The 24,295-nt window shown below is 35.1% G+C and overlaps 2 protein-coding genes across 2 annotated transcripts; both read left to right on the plus strand.

Moving 5' to 3' along the window:
* The first annotated feature begins 3,301 nt into the window (after window positions 1-3,301).
* LOC132164664 (RING-H2 finger protein ATL57-like) lies at window positions 3,302-4,139 on the plus strand. Its single transcript, XM_059575206.2, has one exon. It carries the CDS (start codon window positions 3,365-3,367, stop codon window positions 4,013-4,015), a length of 651 nt encoding a protein of 216 aa, XP_059431189.2. The 5' UTR covers window positions 3,302-3,364; the 3' UTR covers window positions 4,016-4,139.
* Window positions 4,140-16,825: 12,686 nt separating this feature from the next.
* Window positions 16,826-21,996, plus strand: LOC148584055 (uncharacterized). The gene is made up of 7 exons (XM_088518719.1): window positions 16,826-17,194; window positions 17,311-18,281; window positions 18,395-18,428; window positions 18,548-18,610; window positions 18,720-18,794; window positions 18,935-19,652; window positions 21,785-21,996. The coding sequence occupies exons 1-7, from the start codon at window positions 16,868-16,870 to the stop codon at window positions 21,994-21,996; spliced, it is 2,400 nt and encodes a 799-aa protein (XP_088374845.1). The 5' UTR covers window positions 16,826-16,867.
* The last annotated feature ends 2,299 nt before the right edge of the window (window positions 21,997-24,295 follow it).

The following is a 24,295-nucleotide window of genomic DNA, read 5'->3' on the forward strand; positions in this document are numbered from 1 at the left end:
GTCTCTGTGATCTATTGTTCTACATATTTTGGTTGTATAATTGTTTAATTTTTAATTTCGCGTATTATTTGCATACACCTATTCAACCCCCTTATTGGTGTCGTTTGGAGTCGTATTTATTATTTTCACACACACACACATATATATATATATATATATATATATATATATATATATTTCTGGGTTTTTTTTTTTTTTTTTTTTTTTTTTTAAATTATCTTGTGTTGGGGGTGGGTTTTTATTTATTTTTTATTTCGGAGTAATTACTGGGGATAAAAAAAAATGGTGTTATTTTTTCTTTTGTATGGGTAAGATTAGATTGCAATAAACTAAAAAAAATAAAATTACATTATATATATGAGAGTATGAGAGAAAAAAGAGTCCCGGAACAACAAAATACAACCACAACACTAGCTAGAACAGGTACAGTGGTACACTAATTAATAAATCTTCACTGTTGACAGTATAATCTTAATAATAATAAATAAATAAATAAACAATTTTAATAACTTGTCAGTACTAAATAATTTTGAATTAGGAAATGATTTAATTTAAATATTATGTATTTCTTATCCTTTAACCATCATTAAAAATTATATTTTTAGTAACAACAAAAAATGCAATTATACAAGTCAGATTAAGAGCTAGATTATTTGGGCGCACTAAAAAGTCTATATATATCAGTTTGGTAAAATAAATGAAAGTGCTTTTAAGAGTCTTAAAAGCTAAAAAAATTGTCAAAAAAATATTTTTTAACTTAAAAACTCTATTTTCAAACGTAATTTTAAACATGTTCTAATACAATTGAAATACACGACACTTGTAGGATAAATCATGGAAGGAGTGTTTAAGAGTGCGTTTCTACAATTTTAAATGCAAAATCATGATTTTATTATTTACTTTAATTTAAAAAAAAAAAAAAAAATCACGAATTTTAAAACCTCAAATCAACTATATATAAAATATAAATCCATATGTACGTAGCTTACAATTTGTAGATTGTTCACTGTGCATGAGCTGGAGCCCATTCACTAGAAACACCCACGCCACCGGCCGTTTGCTTTTTTTTTTTGACAGGCCGGGCCCTACTCAAGTTTGAAAAGCACCAATATAAGATTGTCCTTGGCCCAGGTCCAACAATGTCTCAACAATTTCTCAAAAAAAAAAAAAAAAAAACAATGTCTCAACAAACTAGAAGGTGTTCATTTATTTCATCCAACGGTTATAACGACGTGGGCCCTATGAGATGATCAAGATTCAAAATCCTTGATAGTATAATAATATTCCTTGATCAAATTGCTCTTAGCGTAAGCTTGGGCAAATTCATAATTTACGTGCCAAGATTTCACGTCACCCATATATAGACAATTGTTTTCTCTTTTTATTTTTAGGGTTAATATCTTTTTTGGTACCTAAGTTTTAATGTTTTTATTTTTTTCTCCTAGGTTTTAAAAAGAAGACAAATCTAATACCTCAAATTTTGAAAAAGACTGAATTACCACCTCCAATTTAAAAATTTCTATGCAGGTGGCCGAACCACCCCTTTCTACCACCCCCATGGCCCTTAGCCACCCCCAGACCGGCCTTTGAGCCACCCCAAAGGTCAAGGGGGTGGCCGTCCACCCCCATAGAATTTTTTAAACTGGAAGTGGTAATTTGATCTTTTTTAAACTTTGAGGTATTAGTTTAGTCATATTTTAAAACCTAGGGCGAAAAATTAAAAAACCTTAAAACCCAAGTATCAAAAAAATTATTAACCCTTTTTTTTTTTAAGAAACAATCACCAACGTACCCGATGTATTCTTTTTAGATTAAATTCAATATAATAAGGTAAAATTAATAGACCTGAATATATTTATATATAATAAGGTAAAATTAATTATATATTTTGGGTTGGCTTTCTGTATTTTTGAAAAATTCTGCTGTTGAGACATCATCCTCCAAAATAGTTGTCTTATACGTACGTACGTTGTTGTATGCTTATAATATTCGAGAACGATTTAAATATTCATTGGAAACTAATAAAACACAATAAATAAAACGGATAGCCGAAAATGTTTAAAACTCTTGAAGAAAATCCCTTTAAATGTTGAGATAATTGTAACTCTTGTTGACTAGGAAAATTTTCCAACATTAATCTAATTTACAAATTCACCATATATAATTTATTCTATATCAACACCAAGAAAATGACTTGCACCAAATTTTAAAAAATAAATAAATACAGGAATAGACGTGTACATAGATCCGTAGAGAGTAGTAATTAAAAGATACTAGCTACTTGGATGCCAACCACAACTGTTGTATTATTCTGATGAGAATTGTTATCTTTCTTTGTCATCAAATATATATAAATATATATAAATGCCCATATAATTGGCGAAATTAGTATCCTAATCTCTTGTTCTTATCAGAACAAAAAAAAAACAAATTATAATAATTATAATAATTCGAATTTGGAACACCGTTCACACCTATGATCGTATTCAAATAAAACAAGTTAGATAATAATAGAGCTCTTCACAAGTAAATTCTAGAATCACGTACTCTAGATAATATAATTAAGAAAAATATTGAAATAGGCACCGAAAAGTATACATTCATTGTATATTTGTATTATCAAATATTCAAATAGATGAATGATTTAAATTAGGAGAGGCAATTTGTATTTGTGTGTCGTGCCGACGGGCGAAACTGTGTATGCCTATGGGGGAACAAAAATTTAAAATTACCTCCTAAAATTGTTCCCCAAAAACTAAATTTTTACCCCTAAATTTTTATTTTTAAAATTTTGTCCCCCCACTCTTAATTGTCTAGTTTTTCCCTAGACGCATATGTAGAAAACTATATAAGCTAACTCTAATTCGATCAATTCAATTAAACCAGTTAAATATCTCAACTTTTAACCCTTTAATTTTGTATTGAGTTCTAATCGAATTCATAGATAATATCAAAAATTACTTGTCAGTATGTTGCGTATCGGATTCAATTCGTGTCAAAGAATGAATAATTTTTATATATAGATTAACGTTAATTTGACTTATTTAATTAAACAGATCGAATTAAATAACCCTAAATTTTTTAATTTCGGGTTTAGGACGTACGAACAAGATGAAAAGTAAGTTGAAAACATTCTCATTAACTTTTCCTTATTTTTTTGTTTTTTTTTTTTAATTAAAACGGTCCTCTTGTAGAGTAAATCCCACTCATTTTCATCCACCGCCTGAGCACCTTATCCAAAACCAAAATCTTATATAAACTCCCAACACCATGCATCAAAAAACAAAAACCCACACTGTCTCTCCGACAAAACCCTTCCACAAACATTATAAGTTTTCTTTCCGACAGAATATTATTAATCGGAATGAAACCCCACAGCCGCAAGCTACTCACCCAGTCGTTGACGACGACGACAACTCCGTCACCGCCGCCGGGAGAAAGCGTGACGTCGGATCCGAGCCCAGTGCCGTCGCAGCGCGAAGTGGTTGCCGCGCTGTCCATCGTCCTCGTTGCGCTTTTCATCATGGGCTTCCTCTACATCTGCTCGCGTTGTTTCTGCGCAAACACCGACGCCGAGTCACCTCGTCGCCGGCGCCTCGCCGGCATGCTAAGGTCTTCTCCGCCGCGAAAAGGAGTGGACCCGGTGACGATTAGGGCTCTGCCGGTGTTCTCCTACTGCGGCGACGCCAAGAACCAGATCGACTGCGCGATCTGCCTGAGCGAGTTCGAGGAGAAAGAGGCCGTGAAGGTGATACCCTTTTGCAAGCACGTGTTTCACCCCGACTGCATTGACACGTGGCTGTCGTCCAACGTGACGTGTCCGGTTTGCCGGGCGACTCGGTTTTCCGAAGACGCCGAGGAGGGGTCCGCAGGAAGATCCACGGTCAAAAATCACGAGACGTGTATAGAGGTGAGGGTGGTGGGCGTTGGATCGTTTAGTTTTGGCATGAGGAGGAACAGTAGTTGTTCTAATTTAGGCGATCGAGCTGTTTTGCATAGAACCTCCAGTTTCTGATACTCCTAATTTCACCGATTCTTCTTTCTATGCAATATTATAAATCGAAAAAAAAAAATGGAAAATATAGTTTGTATATATTTCAGAGTTTATCGCAATATTTCACCGAGTTTAATTAAATCATTTGCACTTAAAAAGAAATCGAGCATAACGTTAAAGTAATGGTTAAAGTAATAGTTAAGTGATTAAATTTACGTCTTTTATCAGCTTAAGTTTTTTAGGCAAGCTTTTAAATTTGGGATGAATGGCAATTTAACATGGTATCAGAGCCAAAAATTCTAAGATCGAACCTTAATTAACTCCGTCAATTCACTTCCATTTCAATTAAATATTTCACGTGTTAGGCATCACCTATTTAAAGGAAGTTTGAACCCACACGTGAAGAGGAGTGTTAAAGTAATGGTTAAGTGATTAAATTTACCTCTTTCTATCAGATTAAACTTTTAAGACAACTGGTAATTTAACACATAATTCCAAAATAATTATTTGCATCTAAAGATATATTCTTACCTGGATCAAAATTTTAGTCACTTGAGCCGACCTTTTGGAATTAAGTTTAAATCATAATCTTTGTTAGTATTATATAATTAAAGAGAACAAATAATTAAAGTTGCTTAATCGGACGTGACCCCTAATTATTGGATATGACACTCTATAGAATCTGTGTTTCGTTGAATAAATCCCAATATTTTTGGGACAATTTTTCACTCATTAAAAAAAAAAAACTAGAAAACAAGTGTTAGATACAGCTGTTTTCTGCCCACCATGTAGGAGAAGTTTTTGCCTTACAGCCTTTCACTATATATTGGTTATTCACGGTTTACTTTTTCAAGTTAAATTCTGTTTATTGACTTAACGGGTTCTGTTAGTACGAGACTGACTTAAATATAATTATGTTTCACAATTTTATTAAATGGAATTTGATCTAGTGATAATTAGATTTTTTTTTTTTTTTTGAAATGAGTTTCTCGTATTAATCCTTAACTTGTGTGTATAATCCTTAATTACTCATATGTGAAAGCAAAAGTCATCTTTTAATAAACAACCTGGTTAATTTTCTTTTTTACCCCCTTCTGGTATATATATAGAATCCAGCTCTCACTTTCTAAATTTGAACTTCAAATAATTCCCTTTGAGAATTGAGTCTCATTTTTCTTATTATTTATTTTCCTGGATAAGATTTGACATTACAGTTAAACAAACCATTTTTTTAAAAAATAAATAAATACATTTTTGGATAAATGGAAAAGTTTAATAACAAACAAATAATTTAGACTTAAGCCAACCTAATCACACTGCTGTTCTTTTTTCTTTTCTTTTCTTTTCTTTTCTAGTCAAAGCCTAAGCTTAGGCCAAGATTAGTATTAGAAACTGAGTAAAATAATCGTTAAGGGAAGAACTCGTCAGCATATATATATATATATATATATATATATATATATATATATATATATATCCTTAATTAATTAGGACAATAGAATAAATTCATGATAAGTAGGTTACCTAGAATTACTCCAAGTGACAACTATAATTTCCAACTAGAATTTGGAGTTAGTTTTTGCACATAAACTCTATATATATTAAAAAAAAAAAAAAAATCAACTGAAGTAAGCATTTTACTCGGATGATTGAGATGCTTAATTGAATGGATTTTTTTTATTTTTTTTATTTTTTATTTCCAATTAATCAAATTCATTACACGCACTCTTATTAAAAATTTAGATTAAAATCCCCTTAATCAATAGGGATATATTTATGAAGAGTATGTCCGTAAGTATACCGACAAGTACTCTCATGGGTCTCCAATGGACAGACAAGACACGAATTTCCTCCAAATCAGTTTGGAGGAAATTTCTTTCAACATACTTTAATAGATGACAAGTGTCATATCTCATATATATTTTTTAATATTTTTAAAAGTCATTTATTGCCATTCTACTAATCTAAAAACCTAAACATTAATTTTTTAGAAACCCAAAGATGTTGAATGACACTTGTCACTTATTGAAATAGGTTTGAGGAAATTTCATCCATACTGGTTTTGAGAAAATTTGTGTCTAGACATTATATACATAAGTTTCCTCCAAACCAATCAGGAGGAAATATCCCTCCAACATATTTAAAATAATGACAAGTGTCTATATAAATATTTAAAACGTTAGTCTAAGTTAGTAAACTGCTATTAATGACTTTAAAAATTTAACGTACGTTTTAAATGTTTATACACACTTGTCACTATTTTAAAAGCGTCGTTGGAGGATATTTCCTCCAGTTTTATGATGATTGGACCATAAAAGACCAAAACTCTTTTGTATCATAATTTTGTGACATTTAATTAACTTCTATTAATTAAAAGATAAGCATGTTCCAGAAATCCGGTCCACATTTTATATTATAGGCTCACAGTTTGACAATTAATTAATTTGTTGTTTTCCAGTTAAATGGCATGCACTGATTTCGGATTATATATATATATATATATATATATATTGGTTGAGAGTCGAGACGCATGCGTTTTATTATTCGTTTACTTGTTTTACTATTTCTCAATGTTTCTGCTTCAAACAGGTGGTGGTCTTCCGTGTTCTTTAATATAATAAACTGCGGTCCAATGAGCTCAGCACGCGTGGCCATCCTAATATTCCTTTTATTATGCGCTTTGAGACTCATTACACTTTTTTAGTCAACCCAATAATAATAATTTGTAATACTTACAATAATAATAATAATAATAATTTGTACCATTTCAAAAAATAATAATAATAATAATTTGAAATAGTTTAAACAATAAATTCGAAATTGAGAGTTCTTTTATTTTTATTTTTATTTTTATTTTGGATTATTGACTTCAAACTTCTAGATATCTTAAATCTTTAGTTTTCATTATTTTAGATTATTTTTTATGATTTTTATTTTTCTGATTAAAATAAGATATTTTATAATGATGTACAATAATTTGAATACGTTTTACCATTTTTCTACTTGGAAAATGAAATTTTTTGACTTAGCCGTCTGTATAAAAAGAACATTAATTCTTTTAAATGTGCGCAAGAGTCTAAATCTTATCAGGATCGAGGAGATTGAATCTATTTGTTTTTTTAATTTTAAGTTGAGTATATTCCTTTTCTTTTTCTGGGCTAAGTTAAGTATATTCACTTAATCACTTTGATATATATGAATTGGAATTAATCCACCAAAATACAAAGATTGAGACAACTTTACACTTCAATGAGTTTTATTAATTATGGCCAACATAAGAATTTTTCTTTTCTTCCACTACAAAAAAATAGGGTCTTTATTGACGTGACAAACAGCAACTCATATTTTCCACGTCAATAATTTTTTATGTATCTAAATAAACACGTCAATAAAAAATTTATTGACGTGTCGGATTTTAACTCGTCAAAAATTTTTGACGTGCCATAATGACACGTCAATAATAATAATTAGGTAGTAAATTAATTATAGCAACTGAGTTGAAAAAAATTAGGTGGTAAATTAATTTTAATTGGTATGAAACATTAAATTTTATCATACTAGTATAAATTAATTAGTAACCATATTAATATGAATCAAACATTTCATTAATATTTGATAATATTATCATATGCATGATAATATTTTGTCATACCAATTAATATTATTATGCATATGAATCAAACATTTCATTAATATTAATTTGAAATGAAATGATAGATACATTAATATGATATGATATTATCATGCATAAATCATTCTACTAATATTAATATGATAGCTATATTAATTTTTTAAAAATAGGGCATACAGAATACATTTATTTTATAAGACCCGCAAATTAGAGCTAACAAAACAGGTACTTGCCATGACCTGTTTACGACCAATTTATTCTATGCATGCTTTTTTATAATAATGTTCATTTAGGTGTCATAAAGAATAGTTACATGCATAGGATAAACAAGTACCTGTTTATTTGCCAGGTACCTGTTTTGCCAGCCCTACCGCAAACTCCACATGAACCCGGCCAACACAAAATATGTGTTCATCAGTGAGTGGATTATTGAGCCCGACCTCACGAAAAAATGAATTTTATTATCTGTACATCTAGAATATTAATCTATTTACTCTCTAATTAGTTTGTAAGTATATTGTATGTATAATGTGTTATATAAGAGAAAAAAAAAATGTTATAAATTAAAATTTAAAAATTTATCTTGCAACTCTTGACGTGTCATGTGGCACGTCAAGAAGCATACCTTGGGAAGGCGCGAATCCAGCCTAGGTTCAGCTCCTTCTTTTTTTCTTCTTTATTTTTCCCTCCCTCTCTTTCTTTCTCCCCCGCGCGCGCCACAGCCCCCTCCCCTCTGCCACTTTTTTTTCACCGCCGGCCATATCTCCGTCTCCGTTACAGTCACACGCATTCTCTCACCCGTGTTCTCTCTCTCACTAGCTAGCTCGCTAGTGACCCGGCGTTCTCTCTCTCACCCTATCTCTAGCTCTCTGGTGTATATATATATATATATATATATATATATATATATATATATATATATATATATATATATATTAATTGATTTATTTATTTATATATTATATAAATAAATAAACTATATAAACATATAATTTACAGTGTGTATTATTATATATTATTGATATAGTTATATTAGCAAATTAATTTTACATGTTAGCTAATTAATTTATTTGTTTGAGATATATGTTTTGTATGGTGGGAATATTGTTTAATGTATTTGCATACATGCATGCATGCAAAATTACGTATGTACATTTTTTGAAAGTAGGTTTTTCTGTACAGGTTTTTGCATTTAGACTTAGCCCTAAATTTTGTATAGGTTTTGCAAATGCATGTTATCAGAACAAAAAAAAAAAAAAAAAACAACAACAACAACAACAAATAACAAATGCATTAGATATGGTCGTTAATTTTTGTTTAGATTTTGAAAATTTAGAATAAGTATGTAAATGTTAAAAAAGAAAAACAAAGGGAAAAAACAAAAGAAAACAAATAACATAGCTAGCTAGATTTATTTTATCTACGGTCCCCATATATAAAAAATGTATAAATGTTATAATAAACGAAAAAAAAAAAAAACAACAACAACAAATAACATAGCTAGCTAGATCTATTTTATCTAGGGTCCCCATATATAAAAAATTTATTTAGGTCTTACAAATTTAGATTATGTAAATGTCATAAAATAATAATAATAATAATAACCTGGCTAGATAGCTAGATCTATTTTATCTAGGGTCCCCATATATAACAAATGCATTTAAATTTGGACATTAATTTTGTTTAGGTTTTGTAAATTTAGATTATGTAGATGTTATAATTAAAATTAGGGGAAAATTATATATAAACTCCTTCGGTCAACGCGCTTTTATTAAAAACTCACTAGGTGCTCTTTTTTTTTTTTTTTTTTTTTTTTTTCAGAAATTGACTCCCTAGGTCAATCGAAACTACAATAAACTCTCTACCGTCAAAAAATTTTAACAGTCGTTAGTGCTACTCAAAACTCCCCGTTTTACCTCATTAAAATATTAATTTTTAATTAATTTAATTTAAAAAATTAAATCTTAAAAAAAAAAAAAATTGAATGGTGCCACCCCTGGCCACAGCCCCCCCCCCCCCCCCCCCCCCCCCCAACCCCTATGGGGTGGCTTACGGCCACCCCAGGGGTAGTGTGCCCACCTCTGGGGTGGCTTGCGGCCACCCCCAAGTGGTTTGGGGTGGCTCGAGCCACCCTAGGGGTGGGCAAACCACCCATGGGGTGGCTTGCGGCCACCCCCAGGTGGTTATGGGTGGCTCGTGGCCACCCATAACCACCCATGGGGTGGCTCGCGGCCACCCCATTGGGGGTTTGGGGTGGCCCGCAGACCACCCCTCCACCCTTGGGGTGGCTCACGGCCACCCTAGGGGTGGGAAAGGGGTGGCCGCGAGCCACCCCAAACCACCTGGGGTGGCTTACGGCCGCCCCAGAGGGGTTTTGGGGGGGGGGGGGGGGGTTTATGATTTAATTTTTTAAATTAAATTAATAAAAAATTCATATTTTAATGACATAAAACGAGGAGTTTTGATAGCACTAACGACTGTTAAAAATTTTTGACGGTAGGGAGTTTATTGTAGTTTCGATTGACCTAGGGAGTCAATTTTTGAGAAAAAAAAAAACACCTAGGAAGTTTTTAATAAAAGTGCGTTGACCTAAGGAATTTATATGTAATTTCCCTTAAAACTAAATGTATGTGTTTATTTGTTAAAAATAAACAAAATATTAAAACGATGTAATTAAAGAAATACACTAAAAAAAAATAACAACTAACTCACTAACCTAGATTTATTTTATTCAATTAGGGTTTCAGTAAATAAAGCTATGGACAAGAGTTGGATGACACATTCTAGAGGTACGAGAGAATACAGAGAGGGGTGTAGATTATTCGTGGACTTCCCAGTTATGAACTGTACAATCCTTGATGGAAAAATTCACTGCCCCTATAAGGCGTGTCGTAATAAGCAGCGCCACCCGCTGTTTCATATTTGACCAGTTGACATGGGGTAAATGAATAATGACTGCATATAGAAACTGGTATCATCACGGTGAGAAGCCTGTACGGTCTCCTGTTACAGTCTCTAATTCGACTACCACGATCACAAATGTGGGTATAAGCACAGAACAATGTGAAAACATGCACGCAATGTGGCGTGATCTATTTGGCATGCACGGTGTCATGGAAGACAATTGTGAGCCTGAACTGGTAGTGCAGGGGAATGAAGAAACTGTGAATGAAGAAGCCGCTGAAGGTGACGTACTAAAGTACTACAACTTGCTTAAGAAGGCAAAGAATCCACTTCATGATGGGACCAAACATAGCAAGCTTAGTGCTACTGTACATCTGTACAACTTGAAGTGCGTTAGCGGACTTAGTAACGCGATATTCTCATCTTTCCTTGAATTCATCAATCAGTTGCTACCTGCGAGTGATGAAGCTTTGCCGGTTAATGCATATGAGGTGAAAAAGTTTCTAAGGAACACGGGCCTCAGGTATGAGAAGATCCTGGCGTGTCGTAATAATTGTATGTTATTCTGGAGGAACAATAAGGATTTAGATTCATGTACCGTTTGTGGAGTATCTAAGTGGAATGATGAAATTCATTTGGATGAGAATGGTTAACCCATATCATCGACTAAGAAACACCCGGTCAAGGTGTTGCGGTGGTTTTCACTCATACCAATACTACAGAGACTGTTTATGTCAGAGCATATTGCCCACTATATGAGGTGGCATGCAGAAGACCAAACTAAGGACGGTGTATTGAGGCATCCGGCCAATGGTGAAGCATGGAGGGCATTCGGCAATTTACATCCAGACTTCTCAGCGAACAACAAGAACGTCAGGCTTGGACTAACCTCGGATAGATTTAATCCATTTGGAAACATGAGCACATCCTACAGCACTTGGCCTGTAATGCTTATACCGTACAACTTGCCTCCTTGGACGTGCATGAAACAAACGTCATTTATACTATCCTTGATAGTCCCGGGCCCAAAGTCACTTGTGATGGATATAAATGTCTACCTACGACCCATAATTGATGAGTTACAGGAACTATGGACTGTAGGTGTATGCACATTTGACGTCTCCAAGAAAAAGAACTTTGTGTTCCGAGCACAGTTGATGTGGACAATTAATGACTTCTCGGCATACGCAGATTTGTCCGGGTGGCCTAACAGGGGTGGGAAGGCATGTCCCTGCTGTATGTACTCGACAAGGTCCAGAAGGTTAAAAAACACGGCAAGAAATCTTGTTATATAGGACCCATGCGATACTTGTCCATGGATCATCCATGGAGGAGGAACAAAAGAATATTTGACGGCAAGCAAGAACTAGAATGTATCGGCGATGTGCCAAGTTGAGATGAAATCCTTGGACAATTAGAAGATATGGCATTTGGGGATGAGAATACCGGTAATGCAAAGATGGATAATACGAAAAAAGACAAGAAACAGAAGAAGAGTGGGCCTACAGAAAGAGGGGAGACTGCTAATGTATTGTGGAAAAAGAAAAGTGTTTTCTTTAGGTTGCCGTATTGGAAAGTTAATTTATTGCAACACAACCTTGATGTCATGCACATTAAGAAAAAATGGGATGGACAACATACTTGGCACAATATTGGAAATTCTAGGAAAAAGAAGGACAACCTCGAAACCCGCACAGACTTGCAAGTAATGGGGTTGAGACATACACTTCATCCGTACACGGGCGAGGATGGTCAAACATATATGCACCCAACTTGCCACACGATGTCTAAGGACGAGAAAACACATTTTTTGAAAGTGCTTCGAAATGTAAGGGTGCCAGACGGATATGCCTCAAACATTTCCCGATATGTATGACTTAGTGATCGTACCATATCTAGTTTGAAGAGCCATGACAGTCACGTCATTATGCAACAACTTCTTCTTATTGCATTGCATGGATCACTTCCAGGTAACGGGGAATGTCAAATCACTTGTCAGGAAGTCTGCATTCTTCAGGGGCCTATGTTCAACGTCATTGACACAAGAGAATATTGATCGACTAGAGGGTGACATTTGTATCATTTTGTAGGGCTGAAATAGCGGTTGCGGTTAGCGGTTAGTGGAGCCACTAACCGCAACCGCCTAGGCGGTTAGTAAAAATTACTAACCGCCTCCGCTAACCGGATAGCGGTTAACCGCCCAGTTAGCGGTTAACCGCTTTTTTGGGCTTTTTTTCTTTTTTGGACCGGTTTTTGGCCAATTTTGGCCCGGTTTTAGTCTCACTGTAATCATTTTTTTTTGCTCATTTTGAACCTTTTTCTTTGTTTTTTTTTTTTTTTTTTTTTTTTTGTTTTTTTTGTTTTGGGAAAATTACAGTTTACCCCCCCAAAGTTGTCAGCGATTTGCAATTCCGCCTCCAAAGTTTCAATTTTTGCAATCCACCCCCCTAAAGTTTCAATTTTTTGCAATTCAGGCACTCCGTCAGTCAAACCCGCTTTGACTGACGGAACAGTGACCACGTGCGACGCACGTGGTCACTTTATGCGATTTAGTGCCCAAAATACCCCCATCAATTGGTTACACCTTGACCCACGCCCAAACCCATCTTACCCACGCCCCCGACCCTGCTGACCCGACCCGACCCAACCCAACCCAAACCCAAACCAGACTTAAAACAACTAATCAAACACGACAGCCACGCGACATTTTGCCCCCTTTCTCCTTGCTGACTCACGAGCGAAAGGGACCCTCTGCTGGTAGAACCCACCTCCGACAGCCACGCGACAAGGTACCCGACAGCCACTCGAGATCAACCCAAAGCTCCATCCTTTGCGCCTTTGTGTACGACGAGGTGAGATTTTGCCCTTATTTGATTCGTTAATTTCCACCGAAATGTGTAGTATCGTTCTAGGGTTTTTCGTAAATTGGGGTTTTCTTGAGGGGGTTTTAATTTGGTAATCCCTAACTCTGTGATGTTGATTTATTGTTAACAAATTTTTGTTTTCTATTGTATATTGATTTATTGCGAAGAGAGAGAGTAAACTTGGTTGTTTGTGTTTGAACAAAAGTGGTCCCCAAATTGTATAATGTTGTCGTGTGAACAAAAGTGGTCCCAATGTTTTTTTCTGATTTGCATGTATATCAAAAGTGGTCATCTTTTCTGATTTGCATGTATATCAAAAGTGGTCCACTAGTTTGCACTCCCAATTTTCTTCCACTTTGGAGATCTCCCTCCGAAGCAGTGAGATGCTAGCTAACTGTTTGTCTAAATTGAGTTTTATCATTAAATTGCTTCTATATTTTCTGATTTTTATTTCCGGTTTGTTTGTTGTTGTAGTTCATTTTCTTATCTTGTAAAAAACAAAACAAATCTATTAGTACTTTTTTAGATTTTATAAAAGTTATTTCACAAGCTTTTAGTTCTCACCTCGTACGGTTTTACATCCTTTAAATTGATTATATAGAAGTTGCATCATTGATTGTAACATTCAACAATCATACAATAATTAATTCACCAATTAAAAAGAAATAACCCAATTTATGAGCATTCTTAATTATCAGCATCACTCAGTTCACACTAGCTGCCCAATTTAATACCCCTATATATATATCATGTTAGAGACAAAGAAGTTGGGTCCACGCCAAACAGTAATTTTCTCATTTCAAGATCAGCCTGATTATTTATTAATTGATTAATGGTCATTGAAATATTCTTTTGGATAAAACTTACCCAGGATTGATAAAACTTAATCACCAATTATCCACCATTTCAAGAAGCATAAAATCGACTAAAAAGTTGAAAAAACTAATTTTATTATCTTAATTCACTAAATGTCTTCAGTCGATTTAGTTAGCCATTGAGAACATCATATAACGTGTTTTAAGTGGTTTCTCATATCACGTTTAAAACACGTTACATCAACCAGTATGAAATATGTTATATGTGCACGTGAAGAATATATCATTAATTTTATTTCATCTTCTTACTATACAACTCTTTTTCTCCTTTTGAAGATTGAAAGTAAAATCTATTAGTAATTATATGATTATGACTTTGTTGCTCCAAATTTACGTTAATTTTTTTTTTCCACGAAGCATAAATGTCAGCAATTACGCTAAGACTTAATTACAAGAAAAGAAAAGGAGAATCACAATATATTATATAAATGTTCTTCCATAAACATGTATATATATTTTCTTCCAATACGATGTCAGTGTTAGGTAAGATGGCATATGTTTTTCTTCAAGCAGAGGAGATGAGATGATAAGCTGAATTAATTAACACCCTAAAATAATGATAATGCCAAATTTGAAAGTCGTTGGGTAGAGCTGCAGTTACTTGGGTTTAGGGTTTAGGGTTTCATTATGTATTACATAAAAAATAAAAAGGTATGACATATGAACCTTTAATAACCATCATGTTTGTGGGAGTTTCATGTAATTGGATTGATTGATTGTTCTATAATAGCTAGGGTAGTTTTATGTAAGGATAAGTTTGAACAATATTTAGTATTTCATTAATAAATAGTGATAAATAATAAGGTAAAATCTATACCATTTAGGTCTTTTGAGCTAGAGGTTTCAATAAGTGCGATTTAGGGGTATTGGTTAAAATTATTTACTCTAACAGTCTTTCCTCCTTTTTTTTTTTTCTCCTTTTCTTTCTAATGTAATTAACTAGCTTCACTATTCTATTATGCATGTCTATATTTTTACAGATTTGGCTTTAATTTGTAATCAGCTACATAATCAAATTAGATTCCATGCAATGTTGAAAATCATTTACTCTAACAGTCAATGTAGTATTATAACTCATATTATTGATGTGACACTCCAGCTTACGTTATGTGCACACAAGACACCACGCTACACATTCCTCTCAAATATTAAGAAACCTAAACCCTAAATCCTAACCCTAACAAATATTTGAATTATCACCTGGTTGTCTTGCTTCCAAAATATTTGCATGTATTTTTAGGGTTTGAGCTTAGATTTGCATAACTTCATTCTTAAGCAATAATTATATTGGTAAACTTATTTAAAGCTGCTTCTCATACATTTTATTCATTATTTTTGTAGGATGTCTTTGAATCTAGTGTTCGAGGTTAGGTATGGCGGTAGATTCGACAGAAGTTGTGGTTGCAATTACGTGGGGGGAGAAGTTGCTGTTCATGGTGAAGGGTATGATCCTGACAACTTGTCTTTTTTTGAGCTTGAAGATATTTGTAAAGACTACGGGTACAAGCCAGGGGATCTAATATACTTCAGAGAACCGGATAAGACGTTAATGGGGGGTTTGCATTTAATCAGCTCTGATGCCGACATATTGTTCATGGTTGGTTGCCATAAAGGGCAATATATTGTGCATTTGTATGTCGTGTGTTTTGGGGAGGGTCAGGGTGATGTTCAGGATTACGAAGGAGAAGATGACGATGAAGGGGAGGGAAGGGTTGATTACAATGACCCTTGGTGGAAAGGCAAACTCAGTGATGACGAGGATTTATTTGATGTAGATGTTGACGAAGGCGATACTGGAACTGGAGCAACCGGAGCAGGAACTAGTGAAGCTGGAACCGTTGGTGATGGTGATGGTGGTTATGACAATGAGGGTGAGGAGGAAGAAACAGGTGATGAAGAAGATGGGAACCATGGTGAGGCCCGCAGAACTGATGCTTCTATTAGGTCCGAAAGTGGGCGTAAGAAAAATAATAAATTTGAAGAAGTAGATGATGATGACACAAACTCAGAATTGGCTAGAAGTGACATATTGGAGTCACCACCCCGTAGTGATGAAGAAGCTGAAGGGACATCTACAAAAACGCCCGAATTTCAGCGAATGGACCTAGTTAACCCAGAGCTGCATCTCTACATGACTTTCCCAGACATACAAACATTTAGAGAAGCAGTTAAGGAGTACAATCTTTTGAGGGGCAAGGAAATTAGGTTCAAAAAGAATGAAAGAAGAAAGTCTATTGTTGTGTGTAGGGATGACAAGTGTCGGTACCGAGTATATGCAAGGCAGGTTTCTGATGAACAAACATTTCAGATAAGATCTATGCAGCCTAAACATGTGTGTGGTAGGCAATACAAGAACTCCATTGTGAACTCAACCTGGATATCGAACAAGTTGATTGAGAGGTTCCGAATTCAGCCGAATATGCCCTTGAATGTCATACAACATGAAGTGAAGGAAAAGTGGAAAGTGGATGTGAGTCCAAGTATGATGTACAGGGCTAGGGCCAAGGCATGTAAAAAAATATTCGGGAAGCTTGAAAACCAATATGGTCACCTGTGGGATTATTGCGAGACATTGAGACAAACGAATAGGGGAAGTTGTATGATGATGAAGGTTGACAGGCCAAACCCAAATGTGCTTCCAAAGTTTGGAAGATTGTATTTTTCTCTTGCTGCAATGAAGAAGGGGTTTCTTGATGGTTGTAGGCCTGTCATAGGGGTGGATGGATGCTTCCTGAAAGGGCCTTTCAAGGGACAATTGTTAGCTGCAGTTGGAAGGGATGGGAATAATAATATGTACCCAATCGCATTTGCTGTTGTCGAAGCTGAGACCAAGGACTCTTGGACATGGTTTTTGGAAACCCTAGTGTCCAATCTTGGAGTGCATGAAAGGGGCTGCAGACCTACATTTATTTCGGATAGACAAAAGGTAAGTTATGTTACATTTAATTTTTGCTCATAATTTTCAAATCACACTTAAACATATTTGTTAATTAATTGTATTATTTTGGTCATTTTTTCATGCATTATTAAATTGTTGTGCAGGGTCTGATGCCAGCTTTAGAGTCTGTGCTTCCAACGGCGGATCATCGAATTTGTGTTAGGCATCTGTATGCCAACTTCAGAGACTTGGAGGGCCATAAAGGATTGGCATTGAAAGAGCAGTTATGGGCTGCAGCAACCGCATACACTGAACATGAGTTTACAACTCATATGGAAGAATTGAAGAAACTTAGTAAGGATGCATACGATTACTTGAACAAGCTTGACCCCAGTGGGTGGTCTCGAGCTTGGTTTAATGAAGCTCCAAGGTGTGAGTTGCTGGTAAACAATATTTGCGAGTGTTTCAACGCATACATCCTCAAGGCTCGTGACAAGCCTATTTTGACAATGTTGGAAATGATAAGAAAAAAGCTGTTGACGAGATATCAGGCTAAGAGGGAAGGGATTGCGAAGTTGACAGGGAGGTTGTGCCCTAGGATTGTGCAAAAATTGGAGGCAATTGGTTTGGATGCAATGAACTGCATTGCAACCTATGCTGGTGATGGAATGTTTGAGGTTTCTGCTCCCAGCAACAAACAGTATGTGGTAGACCTACGTAGAAGACGATGTGGTTGCAGGCAATGGGAAATCACTGGAATCCCCTGTCCCCATGCATTTGCTGCTGTACTCTATGATTGTGGGAATCCGGAGGACTATGTTGATGAATGCTACACAATCGAGACGTACAAGAAGGCATATGCACCAATAATTTACCCAATGCCTAGTCAGGAACAATGGATAAAGACCAGACATGATCATTTGGAACCACCTACAATTAGAGTAGCCCCCGGGAGACCAAAGAGGTTAAGAAAGAGGGCTCCTAATGAGAGTAGGGACCCCAAAAATCCTAACCGAATTAGGAAATTTGGAGCAAGGATGAGATGTGCCAAGTGTACTGGTTTGGGTCACAATAAGAGGAGCTGTCCACTTAATCAATCTTCAGGAAGTCAGCTTAATACCCCCCCCTACAGCAAGTGTAAGTGTTATTCAACCCTATTAAATCGTCCTTAATAGATAACCTGGTTTTAACTGGCTTGTTTTAGACTTTGTATGACATGCTAATATTTGTTTCCAATTTTTTATGCAGTCACAAAGTGTTGGGTCCAATACTCGATCAACTGGTAAAAGCAAGGCACGTGTTGTGGGCAAGGTAGACATTTGTAGGCGCTTGTACTACCATTTTTTTACGGTTTGTAGGCAAATGTAGTCACTTGACAATTGTTACATTTGATGTTATCAGAAAGCTAAGGTGGTGAAAAGTAGTGGCAGTGGTGGTCCCAGCCAGTCATCAAATGCAGTAAAGGTACTTAGAAATTATGTTGTTTTAGTAGTCGGTTTTCTCATACCCAGCGCATAATGGGTATATTTTTATTAGTTCATAATTTGTTCTTACTTTCTATGGTATTGTTTAGAATAAAGAGGCCTTGAAGAAGAAGAATACAGCATCTGGGTCAACCGCTGGTCCACAAGCATCAACCATACTGAAGGTACTTAACTATATTATAGCCGTCTTTACTTTGTACATTTATTCACATAAACCCTAATATGACATATAACATCTTTGCTACCATCTAGTACTTATTTATTTTGTATTATATATATATATTCATTTGTTGTGATTTTGCAGAAGGGTAAGGGGAAAGGTCAGCCTACACATGCTCCACGTGAATTTGTAATCCCCAGACTTGTTGATGAAAGAGAGCACACACCTCCCCCTGGATTTGGAGCAGAAAGAGGCGCAACACCTCCACCTGTTGAAGGCCAAAATGACGATCTCGCCCCCTTTGAACCTGGGGTAGGAATTACCTTACCTGCATCATGGGGCAGGGTGGAAGGTACAGAAGATGCCCTTGAAATTCCTGTAATGGTCACAGGAGGTCCTGCATCAAGGACTCGTACATCTGATAGGATTAGAGGTATTTTCCGTAGTACACCGACCCGGGCTCCTGTACATATTGACCTCACTGAAGCGGTCCCCGCTGGACCTCAACCTTCACGTACAGGGCCTAGAACTAGAGGTGGTGGAAGTGGACGGAAAACTATGGGTGGTGGACCTAGACGGGCTAAAATGGGGAGGGGATTTGCAATTCGAGGTGGTGGAGGTAGAGGTGGTGTAGGCATTGATGTTGCAGGCAGAGGTGGGACAAGCATTGATGTTGCAGGCAGAGGTGGGGCAGGCAGAGGTGGGGTAGGCAGAAGTGGTGCAGGCAGAGGTGGGGTAGCTGCACCTACTACTGCTGCACCTCCACATGCTGATGGTACTGTAGCGAAGTCTGATAATATCGCAAAGTTGAAAGGAAAACGCATTGCAACAACAGTAGAAAAGGGTATTGAAATTATGGAAGGCAAGAGGAAACGGCTCAATCCACAATGGAAGCCGTAAAGTCATGGACAACTAGCCTTATGTGTTTTTTGTGGTTTTGATATGTTTTATTTTTTGGTAATGTGTATGGATAACAATATATATATATATATTCATTTGTAATGTGTATGGATAACAATATATGTGGTGTGGTTGGTTGTTGGATATATGTATGGATAACAGCATATGTGGTAGGAAGTTGGTAATGTGTTGCAGGTAAGTTTCGACTCGGTTGGAAGTAGGTTGGAAATGTGGACATTTTTTGTATGGAAATTGTGAATGTGTTAGTTGGTTACTTGCACCAACGATTTGCATAACTCTGGGGGGTATGTGTTCAATTTATAGTTCTTCATCTTGACACGTCTAGATTATTATTTTCACTTCAATAGCCAGATCTTCTTATTTCGATTCTACTGTTATTACAGCAAATGATACGTTCATTTTGTTTTAGGTATTTGGACCAAGTACTTCGGCTGATTTTGTTCACAAATTATTGAAGGTAAGATCAAACCTTGCACTTTCTTTCAGACAAGTCATTAGTAAAGTCGCATTTTTACTTGCTGTGGAACTTGAATTAATCTATTGTGTAATTGGTTCAATCTCATTGAGTGGAGTTGTTTTTCTTTATGCTTATTTAATATATGGCATATCAGGTTCTATTTGGTTCTATTTCTGACTTAGATTGTATTTCTATTTTCTACCAAGTCTATTTTTCGAAGGGTTAATGCAATATGCATTGGAGATAGTAAACACATGGGCTTTGATTGTGTAATAATACTTTGTGGTTTTAAAGATCAATGTATGGGCTTTGATTGTGTAAAACACAAAATTTTTTTGTTTGACCAATTTTGAAATCTGCTTAAAAAAATTTTGGCCATGTATTTTCCTCAAAAGGATGATTTCTTTTGATTGATTTATGGGCAGACGTCTATTATAAGATAATTTCAGTTTTGCTGACCATATGTTACTTCCAGTTTTTGTTTTTTTGTTAGACTTAACCTATATGCTAGTATTGGCTGAAGCAATATTGGAATGGGGTTAACCTACATACTAGTAGTTGGTCTTGACTGTTGAGGGTGGGGGGGGTTAAAAAACTACTTCTATTTTTTTGAACCATTTTGTGCCAGGCATTGTGGATGTTTATTTTATTTTATTTTTTATTTTTTTATTTTCAACAGTTTTGGGGAAAAAATGTCCTCTTTTTTCACCTGGATTTGAAGATTTTCTTGGAAAATTTGTTTCCAGGATTTATCATTCACTTAAGGATATGGAAGTATGGTTCGAATTATAAATATTCTGGGCTTGTGTGATCATTTGTGGGTTTTGTATATTTCTCTATGAGGAGGTTTGCCTAGGAAATCAGGGTAGGAAGTCAGCTTTCAATGGAATGAAGCTCCTCAGGAATTTTACCGAAGGAATACATTATTTTTATCTACTGCAAGGCGGTTTAAACTCATGGGAAATGCATGTTTTCTTCGTTGGAAAAATTTGATGCAGCAATGCTCTGCCATCAAATTAGATTTTGAGGGGGTTTTTTGGTTTACTTTTGATGCTATGGTTATTATATCCCGGTTGGTGTCTTCCTCAAAATTTAAGCAATAGTTTATAATGTACGACAAATACCCATTTGTATAGGAGCTCTGTTTGTTTTGTTGGAATCTAGTACATTGAAAAACCTATGGATTAAAAGGGAGACAATTCAACGGTTTGTTTTTTTTTAATGAATTCTGTGCAAATGAATTCTGAAGATTTATTATTTTTGTGGGAGTTTAGATTTATTAACTCCTGGATAGAAATGATATTTCTATTCAAGTGATTTCTGATTTGGTTTTAGAGTTAAGCTGGAACAATTAGGACTATTTGCATCTAGGTATTTGCATTTAGTTTATGTTTAATATTTTTGGTTTAATAGTTTGAATTTTTTTTGGAATGTAGTGTACTCCAAATGAAAGAATTTATTGCTTTCTCTCAGGTATTTTTATCACTCTTCTTGGAAAGAGGCCTGTTATATTTTTTCTTTTAATTCCTTGACAGTCCTTGTAGTTTCAAATTAGTTGTTTGTTGTTCTATGGTTGAACCAACCTCTTATATGTTCATTGGTTTGTATTTCTGCAGTTAAATGTTTGTTTAATAGACCAGGTCTTCAGAAGCTCGGTATTGTTCTGAATCTTGATTCAGACAAGAAAGGAGTTGGTGGAAATGCTGTAGCAAGTAATGAAACAGAGGTTCCTTCCAAGAGAAACCCATCTAAAGAGTTGTGGTATCATGGGTCCGTTGAGATTCCGTATCATGGGTCCGTTGAGATTGATTGGTGTGCAATTTTTTAGTTCTATCGTTGTATTAGAAACCGGATTCTTGTTTTGCTACATATATGACACATAAGGTTGATTTGGCCTTCTTTTTCCACTTTTTTCTCCCCTTCTCGTCTTTTAGTTTTAATTTACCAATTTCTTATGATATTATTTTGAGTTTGTTGTCATCAAAGAATTTAGATTAATTCATATATAATCTCAGGAAGATAAAAAGGGACGTTGAGATAAATTACAAGTAAAAGGAAAACATATTTTTTAAGATATATGCATCCAAAGGTTGTTTGTTTTGTATTGCAATTTTAAAGGCCTGGTTGGGGATTGGTTTCAACATGCGATTGAATATGATATAATTCTTGATTTTCAAGTCAATGTATCCCTCCCTTTCAAGACATGAAAAGACAAAGAAACAAAGCAACAAGCATATGTGGTAGTGAGAAGGCATGCATTACCAGTTTCTTGCCGTCAATGGAAGAGGGGAGTATGATCTTGAAGAAGTGCAAGTGTCTCCTACCCGCCATACAACTTGGCGGCCGGTGGCCATTCCTCCGGTTGGGCACCAACCCAGTCCGGCGAGTCCTTGACTTCTTCGGTGCCATAGTTAAAAAAGTATTGTCATCCAGCGGTGGAAATGCCTCGAAGCTACTCTGCTCCCCTCAGAAATCAGCTCTGATTCTCAGTGGAGTGGCTGATATGGCACGCCACGAAAGAGAAAAATCACTCTGTCATATAAGGAATTTGATATTTGATTCATTTTAAAAATTACTGTTCAAATTCTTTGAAAAGATTAATAGGAATGCTCTTAATTTTTAATTTAATCTTTTGATACATACACCTTATAGGATAATAATAATAGCTCCTTTGGCATTGACCACTTACTATTTCTCAATTTTTTTTTTTTTTAATTCTTAATATTTTTACTTTTGACATCACATTAATTTTTTTTTTAAATATTGTTTGAATCAAAAATTACTAAAAAACAAAAAAAAAAAAAAAAAAAATCACTTTTTAATTGAAATGATAAATGTTATTTTTAAAAGGTAAAAAATAAAACTCAAAATACCCAAGTGACATGCCATACACGCAATTCGTGTATACGTAAAACAGGAAATTACATTCATAGCAACTAATAAATTCATTAAAAAGTACATTACATTTCAAATAAGCTTCTACAATTGCACGGCTCTAAAAAGTACGGCATTGTGCTCCCACAATTACTTATGTTACAAAATACCACATTGTGCTCCCAAAATAACACAAACATAAAAAAAAACACAATGTCATCTCAAAATTACATAGACCTCAGTTCAACTTCAAACGGCCAAGCTTGCATTCATACGCACCACTTGAAGTGTATCCAGACAACAAAACGAAAATGACACTTAAACAAATTACCCAGGAACACGCAAGAATTGTTTGGTAATTCTTCTTAACTGCATGGAGTTTGATCTCCCCAATCTCTACTTCCTTATGATACCGGGCAATTTCTTTATCCATTTCTACCTTCAAACACAGATTTTCTCTCTCCATTTCTACCTTCACCTTACTGACTTCAAGTTGAACCATGTCTTCACACCGCTTTGCTTCTGACAACAATTTTTGGTGCTTTCGCCAGAACCAAGTTCCAACCCTTTTACATTTCGCACACAGCTCAGGATCAACCCATTCAAAGTAACCACAATCTCGGTTGATCTATAAAATAGTAAACACATATTAATCACCAATCTAAACACATACAATATTACATATACCCATTTTTTTTATAGTTATATTTAAAATAGGTAAATGGTTAAAGTTTTTTTCACAATCTTTTTTTTTTTTTTTTTTTTTTTTTTTTCTGCTACACTATTGAATATGATAGTGTAGTTGAAAAACCATTACACATAAAATTCGATACCTAAACCCTAAACCATTACACAAGCATCACGCCTAACCCTAGATGCTCTTATATATTGACACTAGAAGCCATGCGCGAGAAGTATGGCATGTTCAAACCCTAAACCCTAAACAAATGATAACAAATAACTAAACCCTAAAATAACCCAACAAAGAACCCACAACCATCACTACTCAACTTAAACACGCATAACCAACAACGAAAATTAAAACCCTAAACAAGAAATTATCAATACTTACCCTAAACCCTAAAGAACACCCTACAAAAATTACAACCATAAACAAGAGATGGATAAAGAGTTTGAAGAACTTGCACAAATCTTGGTTTTCAACCATTACACAAGCATCACACCTAAACAAATTATAGCAAATAACTAAACCCTAAAATAACCCAACAAAGAACCCACAACCATCACTACTC

The sequence above is a fragment of the Corylus avellana genome, chromosome 8 (genome assembly GCF_965113065.1).
Source record: "Corylus avellana chromosome 8, dhCorAvel1.hap1.2, whole genome shotgun sequence".
In the NCBI taxonomy this organism is placed as follows: Eukaryota; Viridiplantae; Streptophyta; class Magnoliopsida; order Fagales; family Betulaceae; genus Corylus; species Corylus avellana.